At 35.2% G+C, this 9,329-nt stretch overlaps 2 protein-coding genes and 1 non-coding gene across 3 annotated transcripts in view; 2 read left to right on the top strand and 1 right to left on the bottom strand.

Moving 5' to 3' along the window:
- LOC111210652 overlaps positions 1–1,992 on the top strand; it is a 3,400-nt gene extending 1,408 nt beyond the window's left edge. Inside the window, exon 1 of the mRNA XM_022711195.2 lies at positions 1–1,992. This exon is cut by the window's left edge and continues 1,408 nt beyond it. The gene's annotated coding sequence lies outside the window, so the exon portion shown is untranslated.
- Positions 1,684–1,754, bottom strand: TRNAC-GCA. The gene has a single exon. It is a non-coding gene; the product is annotated as a tRNA-Cys (tRNA).
- A 1,569-nt stretch (positions 1,993–3,561) lies between the features above and the next one.
- Positions 3,562–8,971, top strand: LOC125606694 (DNA-directed RNA polymerase subunit beta'-like). Its single transcript, XM_048775602.1, has one exon. It carries the CDS (start codon positions 4,952–4,954, stop codon positions 6,608–6,610), a length of 1,659 nt encoding a protein of 552 aa, XP_048631559.1. The 5' UTR covers positions 3,562–4,951; the 3' UTR covers positions 6,611–8,971.
- The last annotated feature ends 358 nt before the right edge of the window (positions 8,972–9,329 follow it).

Raw genomic sequence — 9,329 nt, forward strand, 5'->3', positions numbered from 1 at the left:
GTATAAAAGGTTTTTTATGATATTTCATCAGATGATTGTACAAGGAAAGTACTAGGTTGTAGAAAAGAAAGCGGTGAAAAAGAATCATAAATAAATAGTTTTTTATTGGATCAGGAATCTCATTATGTATTCGGTGTGGATAAAAGATCTTCCTATGTTATACTATTAAATTCTTGACGATGAATCGATTTTATAGCTCCGATATTGTTATTCATGATATTTCTTTCATTCGATATCATCGAAATCTAATTCATCTGAGTGAGTTTACAAGCGAAAGATTTCTCATCTCTATGGGATTAAATCCCGAGATATTCCAAAGAAAAAAAAATAAATAATAAACGATTTAATTATGGAAGTCAATATTCTTGCATTTATTGCTACTGCACTCTTCATTCTCGTTCCTACTGCTTTTTTGCTTATAATTTACGTAAAAACGGTTAGTCAAAATAATTAATTTGAATACAATTTGACTATCAATGACAAAAAAGGATGTCAATTTCTCGTCTTAAATGAAAGGAATGCATTAGATTCAGTAGTATCCTAAGGGGCCCGCTAGTATGGTAGAAAGAGATCTCTTTCTACCATACTAGCCATTATGGTTATTGTAATGTATAAAGATACAAGTGAAATATCTTAATATAAAGGAATCCACCCATATCTCTCTTTTTCTTTATAAATGTAAATATAAATTAATATAGAATATGAAATCTATGTACATACTTTCTCAATTTCATTTGTTTGTTTGATCCATTTAATACGGATAATCCGAATTCGATGGAAACCTCTTGAGATTTCGAAAGGGGGTTATCCCATGAATGGTTAACGGTATAAACTCTGATATCAAAAAATAAAATGAGTCAATAAAACAAAACATAAATCCAATTTCTAAAAAAAGATCTTAAAAAAAATTGCCGGCCGGTCTAGAAAACTAAAACAATTGATACAGGTTGATAGAGTTTGATTATTATCGCAATTAGGAGTACTTCTAGAGTCCACTTCTTCCCCACACTACGAGAGAGAGGGAAAATGTAAAAACTACCATTAAACCAGCCCATGCGAGACTTACTATATCCATGTGAATTCTGTCCCCTATGAATATGAAGAAACTTTTCCATTATTGTTCACTAATAATAGTGAAATCACTGGTGCAGAGTCAAAAAAAGGGAGAGATATTTGGTCACCATTGATGAACTACTCCAAAAAATCCACTTATCTTATACTGAGTTATTCTTAATTATAGAATTTCTAGTAGAATCGACAAGATGTAAACACAAGTAAACAGATACTTTTCGAAGTATCCAAAAAATCTGACTCATATGTAGAAAGAATAATCTTTTTTCTTTCTTTTATCGTTTTTTATTTTTATTTGAAGTAAAACGAAAGGCAATTCTTCATCTAATCTAATATTGATTGAATGTCTGAGCATTCCGACACTTTCATGAGTCTATATCCAAAGTATCTTAGATCCTTTCCAAAACTATTAATTTAATTCCCTCTCTGCCTATCCAATCTAATGGATTTCCCTCCACTCGTTTTAGTTTTCCTCTAATCTGATAGGTAAAACTTTAGGTTAGAGAATAGAACCTCGAGAGCCAGGGGCTTAGAATCACGAAAAGAAAGTATCAAGAGTCTTTTCCTACGTTTGTTATAGTTTTATAACAGGAGATTTCAAGTCTCCTGTTGAGGCGGCACCCGGATTTGAACTGGGGAAAAAGGATTTGCAGTCCCCCGCCTTACCACTCGGCCATGCCGCCAAAATGATTTGTACTAGATTCAAATTTTCTCTTGTTTTTTTTTCAACTCCGAAAAAAATATAGATTTTCAGTCACAAAATATAGAATCTAGTACAAATCAGAACCATTAACTATTGACTGTAAATTCATGACCTTTTTTGAATTCAAATTTACATTTTTTATTTCTAATAATATAAGATAAGAAAATCATTAGAAATAGATTTATAACTAATCTATTTTGAGTTTTTTCAATTAAAAAGAAATCTTCTTCCATTTGAATTATAACACTAATAATGAGTATATGTAAACCCCAGAATCAGAACATACGTTACCTTGTATAGCTCTATAATGGGGTATTTTATCTCTCTAGGGATGCTTTTGAGGAGTAATTCTCAATAAATTTTTGTATTGAAATTTTTCATTGAATACATTGAAAAAAATTTTTAATTTTTGGTAGAGCACAGCATGTGCTGTTCCAAATAGAACTGTACCACAATAAAAGAAGAAAAAGAGACATATATATATACCTGTGCATTCTTTTTTATTTTAATAATAATTAAAATTAATAAATAAAAAAACATACGTTTTCTTACCTACTTCAATTCAATGATATTCTAAATATTCTATTCAAAATAGGTAAAAATCCATCTTTTTTCTGCAACTATTTTTTTGAACAATGAAATACAAATACATGAAAAAGTAAAGTGTTTAAAAAAAAGTTTTCTATTTCTTATATGTTTATCTGCTCGAACAGATCCTATCATGAATACCGTTTTTTATGGTATGCGATCGAATTGGAATATGTAATATCATAGGTGAAAATGAAATTACTTTTTTTCTAGTCGTTACAAAACTCCATAAGTTCCAGCGGTATTTCTAAATTCTGTTCCATTCGGATCTCTTTCTTATAAAAAAAATTCCAATTGAATCTAGTCTCCGTTCATACGGATTTCATACATTCCATATATCTTGGAGTTGGATAAAATTTCATGTGATTCAGTAAACAGAATAGAAATTCCATTATTGCTAGATCGAATTCTATCTATATGATTCGGTGAAGAATGAGATATGGGATTTTTAAAATAAACGGATAAATGATAAATTCAAAAAAGATGCTCGGGGATGGAAAAGAGGGAACATCTACAATACCCGGATTTAATCAGATACAATTTGAAGGGTTTTATCGGTTTATTGATCAGGGTTTAATAGAAGAACTTTCGCAATTTCCAAAAATTGAAGATATAGATCACGAAATTGAATTTCAATTATTTGTGGAAACATATCAATTGGTAGAACCTCTGATAAAAGAACGAGATGCTGTCTATGAATTACTTACATATTCTTCTGAATTATATGTATCCGCGGGATTAATTTGGAAAACCAATAGGAATATGCAAGAACAAAGAATTTTTATTGGAAACATTCCTTTAATGAATTCCCTTGGAACTTCTATAGTAAACGGAATATACCGAGTTGTGATCAATCAAATATTACAAAGTCCTGGTATCTATTACCAGTCAGAATTGGATCATAACGGGATTTCGGTCTATACCGGCACCATAATATCAGATTGGGGGGGCAGGCTAGAATTAGAGATTGATAAAAAAGCAAGAATATGGGCTCGTGTGAGTAGGAAACAGAAAATATCTATTCTAGTTCTATCATCAGCTATGGGTTCGAATCTAAGAGAAATTCTAGAGAATGTTTGCTACCCTGAAATTTTCTTATCTTTCTTAACCGATAAGGAGAAAAAAAAAATTGGGTCAAAAGAAAATGCTATTTTGGAGTTTTATCAACAATTTTCTTGTGTAGGTGGGGATCCAACAAGAGATGCTTACTTATAAATCTGATCATATTAGAGCTCGCCAAGAAGTACTTGGTACCACTATCATTGGAGGAACAATACCTAAACCAGAAGATGCTCCAGAATCTTTTCGATTACTTGTTCGAGAACTACGATCTTTGGCTCTGGAACTGAATCATTTCCTTGTATCTGAGAAGAATTTCCAGATTAATAGGAAGGAAGTTTAATCGGAATGAATCACAAAATTTCTTATATGATCGATCGGTATAAACATCAACAACTCCGAATTGGATTAGTTTCTCCTCAGCAAATAAGTGCTTGGGCCACTAAAAAAATACCTAATGGAGAGATAGTTGGAGAGGTGACAAAACCCTATACTTTTCATTACAAAACCAATAAACCGGAAAAAGATGGATTATTTTGTGAAAGGATTTTTGGGCCTATAAAGAGTGGAATTTGCGCTTGTGGAAATTATCGAGTGATCGGAGATGAAAAAGAAGACTCGCAATTTTGTGAACAATGTGGAGTTGAATTTGTTGATTCTCGGATACGAAGATATCAAATGGGATACATAAAACTGACATGTCCTGTAACTCATGTATGGTATTTGAAACGTCTTCCTAGTTATATTGCGAATCTTTTAGATAAACCTCTTAAAGAATTAGAAGGTCTAGTATACTGCGATGTGTGATTTGATCGAAATTTTTATTTTTAAGAATGATAAACTCTCATCCCCTTCAATCAATTTGGGATGCCCTCGATCTGACATGTCTCTTGAAAAGAGTAACATGAAGCTCAGACTTGTGGGTGTATTCAATACTCCCAAATAACAAGGGCGATTGGTCTATGGTCGATTCAGTAAAAAAAAAGTACTTCAAATTGATAGTCGTACCTCGTGAAAAGAAGACCTTTTTTTTGTCGAATTAAGCATTCCCTTATCTTTCTAAACGAAAAGAAATTTGGTTTTTTATATTGAAGTAAACAAATATGTCATGGTTGGAGAAGTCTATACATCGCATATAAGCTTTAAGAATATTGTGGCATAACCATCGAGGTAACGCAGGACCTAAAAGATCGAATGGAACAATACATAGACAAATAAATCCCGTATGAATTCTAAGGCATTCCTTTCACTTAAGGTAAAAAGTATTCCGGCATTCGAAGGGAAGTAGACTACTCAAGAATTTGACATTTTTTTCTGTCGTAATTTTGAATTCACTAAAGAATCTAAATAGAAATCAAAGAAGAATTAATTGAATCAATGAAATGGTGGTTGGTTTGCACTGAGAACTTGAGTAAGGCGTAGATTCTTTTTGGGTTTTCACTTGATTTTATAAAATACAATTGGAAAGTGCGACCCCTTTCTTTATCTTTATTTGATATAACTACTTGAGCCGGATGAGAGGAAACTTTCATGTCCGGTTTTGAGGGGGGGAGATCATATAGTGGACCCTATCCCAATTTTTCTTTTGCTAGGCCCATAACGAAAAAACCTACTTTCTTACGATTACGAGGTTCATTTGAATATGAAATTCAATCCTGGAAATACAGCATCCCACTTTTTTTTACTACTCAAGGTTTCGATATATTTAGAAATCGAGAAATTTCTACTGGGGCGGGTGCTATCCGAGAACAATTAGCCGATTTAGATTTGCGAATTATTATAGAAAATTCGTTGGTAGAATGGAAACAATTAGGAGAAGAAGGTCCCACGGGGAATGAATGGGAAGATCGAAAAATTGTAAGAAGAAAAGATTTTTTAGTTAGACGTATGGAATTAGCTAAGCATTTTATTCGAACAAATATAGAACCGGAATGGATGATTTTATGTCTCTTACCGGTTCTGCCTCCCGAGTTGAGACCCATCATTCAGATAGAAGGGGGTAAACTGATGAGTTCAGATATTAATGAACTCTATAGAAGAGTTATCTATCGGAACAATACTCTTACTGATCTATTAACAACAAGTAGATCTACACCAGGGGAATTAGTAATGTGTCAGGAAAAATTGGTACAAGAAGCCGTGGATACACTTCTTGATAATGGAATCCGTGGACAACCCATGAGGGATGGTCATAATAAGGTTTACAAGTCATTTTCAGATGTAATTGAAGGAAAAGAGGGAAGATTTCGCGAGACTCTGCTTGGCAAACGGGTCGATTATTCGGGGCGTTCGGTGATTGTCGTTGGACCCTCACTTTCATTACATCGCTGTGGATTGCCTCGCGAAATAGCAATAGAGCTCTTCCAGACATTTGTAATTCGTGGTCTAATTAGACAACATCTGGCTTCGAACATAGGAGTTGCTAAGAGTCAAATTCGTGAAAAAAAGCCGATTGTCTGGGAAATCCTTCAAGAAGTTATGCAGGGGCATCCCGTATTACTGAATAGAGCACCTACTCTACATAGATTAGGCATACAGTCATTCCAACCCATTTTAGTGGAAGGACGCACTATTTGTTTACATCCATTAGTTTGTAAGGGGTTCAATGCAGACTTTGATGGGGATCAAATGGCTGTTCATGTGCCTTTATCTTTAGAAGCTCAAGCAGAGGCTCGTTTACTTATGTTTTCTCATATGAATCTCTTATCTCCAGCTATTGGAGATCCCATTTCTGTACCGACTCAAGATATGCTGATTGGACTCTATGTATTAACGAGCGGCACTCGTCGAGGTATTTGTGCAAACAGATATAATCCATGTAATCGAAAAAACTATCAAAATGAAAGAATTTACGAAACAAACTATAAGTATATGAAAGAACCCTTTTTTTGCAATTCCTATGATGCAATTGGAGCTTATCGGCAGAAAAGAATCAATTTAGATAGTCCTTTGTGGCTTCGGTGGCAATTAGATCAACGCGTTATTGCTTCAAAAGAAGTTCCTATCGAAGTTCACTATGAATCTTTTGGTAACTATCATGAGATTTATGCACACTATCTGATAGTAAGAAGTGTAAAAAAACAAACTTTTTGTATATATATTCGAACCACAGTTGGTCATATTTCTTTTTATCGAGAAATCGAGGAAGCTATACAAGGTTTTTCTCAAGCTTGTTCATATGATACCTAATAATATGGTATTCATAAAAAAAGAATTATAGGACACCCGTGTGAATTCGGACCTCTCCGAGTCAACTCGGACATAGTTCCTGACCTAAAAAATCAAGATCGAGAAAAGGAAGTTTTGCAATCATTGACTCAAACTCATTGTCGAATCCCATTCAGCAGAATATGGAGGTACTTATGGCGGAACGGGCCAATCTGGTATTTCACAATAAAGTGATAGATGGAACTGCTATTAAACGACTTATTAGCCGATTAATAGATCACTTCGGGATGGCATATACATCACACATCCTAGATCAAGTAAAGACTCTGGGTTTCCAGCAAGCAACTGCTACATCCATTTCATTAGGAATTGATGATCTTTTAACGATACCTTCTAAGGGCTGGCTTGTCCAAGATGCTGAACAACAAAGTTTGATTTTGGAAAAACACCATCATTATGGGAATGTACATGCGGTAGAAAAATTACGCCAATCTATTGAGATATGGTATGCTACAAGTGAATATTTGCGACAGGAAATGAATCCTAATTTTAGGATGACGGACCCTTTCAATCCAGTCCATATGATGTCTTTTTCGGGAGCTAGAGGAAATGCATCTCAAGTACATCAATTAGTAGGTATGAGAGGATTAATGTCGGATCCCCAAGGACAAATGATTGATTTACCTATTCAAAGCAATTTACGCGAAGGACTGTCTTTAACAGAATATATTATTTCTTGCTATGGAGCCCGTAAAGGAGTTGTAGATACTGCGGTCCGCACATCAGATGCTGGATATCTTACGCGTCGACTTGTTGAAGTAGTTCAACATATTGTTGTACGTCGAACGGATTGTGGCACTATCCGAGGGATTTCTGTGAGTCCTCGAAATAAAAGTCGGATGATGTCAGAAAGAATTTTTATCCAAACATTAATTGGTCGTGTCTTAGCAGACGATATATATATAGGTTCCCGATGTGTCGCCTTTCGAAATCAAGATCTTGGGATTGGACTTGTCAATCGATTCATAACCTTTGGAACACAATCAATATCTATTCGAACTCCCTTTACTTGTCGGAGTACATCTTGGATCTGTCGATTATGTTATGGCCGGAGTCCCACTCATGGTGACCTAGTTGAATTGGGGGAAGCTGTAGGTATTATTGCGGGTCAATCTATTGGCGAACCGGGGACTCAACTAACATTAAGAACTTTTCATACCGGTGGAGTATTTACAGGAGGTACTGCCGAACATGTACGAGCCCCTTATAATGGAAAAATCAAATTTAATGAGGATTTGGTTCATCCTACACGTACACGTCACGGGCATCCTGCCTTTCTATGTTATATAGACTTGTCTGTAATTATTGAGAGCGAAGATATTATACATAGCGTGACTATTCCACCAAAAAGTTTTCTTTTAGTTCAAAATGATCAATATGTGGAATCAGAACAAGTGATTGCTGAGATTCGCGAGGGAACATCCACTTTTCATTTTAAAGAGAGGGTTAGAAAATATATTTATTCTGACTCCGAGGGCGAAATGCATTGGAGTACTGATGTATCCCATGCACCCGAATTTACATATAGTAATGTCCATCTTTTACCAAAAACAAGTCATTTATGGATATTATCAGGAGGTTCTTGTGGATCTAGTCTAATTCTTTTTTCGATCCACAAAGATCAAGATCAAATGAACATACCCTTTCTTTCCGTCGAAAGAAAATCTATTTCTAGCCTCTCAGTGAATAATGATCAAGTGAGCAAAAAATTTTCAGTTCAGATTTTTCTGATAAAAAAAAATCTGGGATTCCCAATTATTCAGAATTGAATGGAATCGTAGGTACTAGTCATTATAATTTCATATATTCTGCTATTTTTCATGAGAATTCGGATTTATTAGCAAAAAGGCGAAGAAATAGATTTCTCATTCCATTCCAATCGATTCAAGAGCAAGCGAAAGAGTTCATACCACATTCAGGTATCTCGATTGAAATACCCATAAATGGTATTTTCCGTAGAAACAGTATTTTTGCTTTTTTTGATGATCCTAGATACAGAAGAAAGAGTTCCGGAATTCTTAAATATGGAACTCTAAAGGCGGACTCAATCGTCCAAAAAGAGGATATGATTGAGTATCGAGGAGTCCAAAAATTTAAGACAAAATACGAAATGAAAGTAGATCGCTTTTTTTTCATTCCTGAGGAAGTGCATATTTTACCCGAATCCTCCGCCATAATGGTACAGAACTATAGTATCATTGGAGTCGATACACGAATCACTTTAAATATAAGAAGCCAAGTCGGCGGGTTGATCCGAGTGGAGAGAAAAAAAAAAAGGATTGAACTCAAAATATTTTCGGGGGATATCCATTTTCCGGACAAGACAGATAAGATATCCCGACATAGTGGCATCTTGATACCGCCAGGAAGGGGAAAAACAAACTCTAAAGAATCAAAAAATTTAAAAAATTGGATTTATGCCCAACGGATCAGTCCAAGGACCAACGTGCTGATATGTGTACTGATGGACAGCCACGGACGTCCTGTGTGTGCTGACGGACACACACGGGTACACACAAACATCCCCGGATGTCCTGTGTGTGCTGACTGACACACACGGACGTCCTGTGTGTGCTGATGGACACCCACAGACGTCCTGTGTGTACTGAACAGACAGCCCACGTGGGCCTAAATCACCCGAACAGTCCACGGGAAGGGTAAGCGTGCTGAGTCCAAGGAC

This window comes from Brassica napus, unplaced genomic scaffold (genome assembly GCF_020379485.1).
Source record: "Brassica napus cultivar Da-Ae unplaced genomic scaffold, Da-Ae ScsIHWf_928;HRSCAF=1319, whole genome shotgun sequence".
In the NCBI taxonomy this organism is placed as follows: domain Eukaryota; kingdom Viridiplantae; phylum Streptophyta; class Magnoliopsida; order Brassicales; family Brassicaceae; genus Brassica; species Brassica napus.

Bases quoted from the DNA above. Each gene is read 5' to 3' on its own strand.
- LOC125606694 (XM_048775602.1), top strand. From the start codon at position 4,952: ATGTCCGGTTTTGAGGGGGGGAGATCATATAGTGGACCCTATCCCAAT.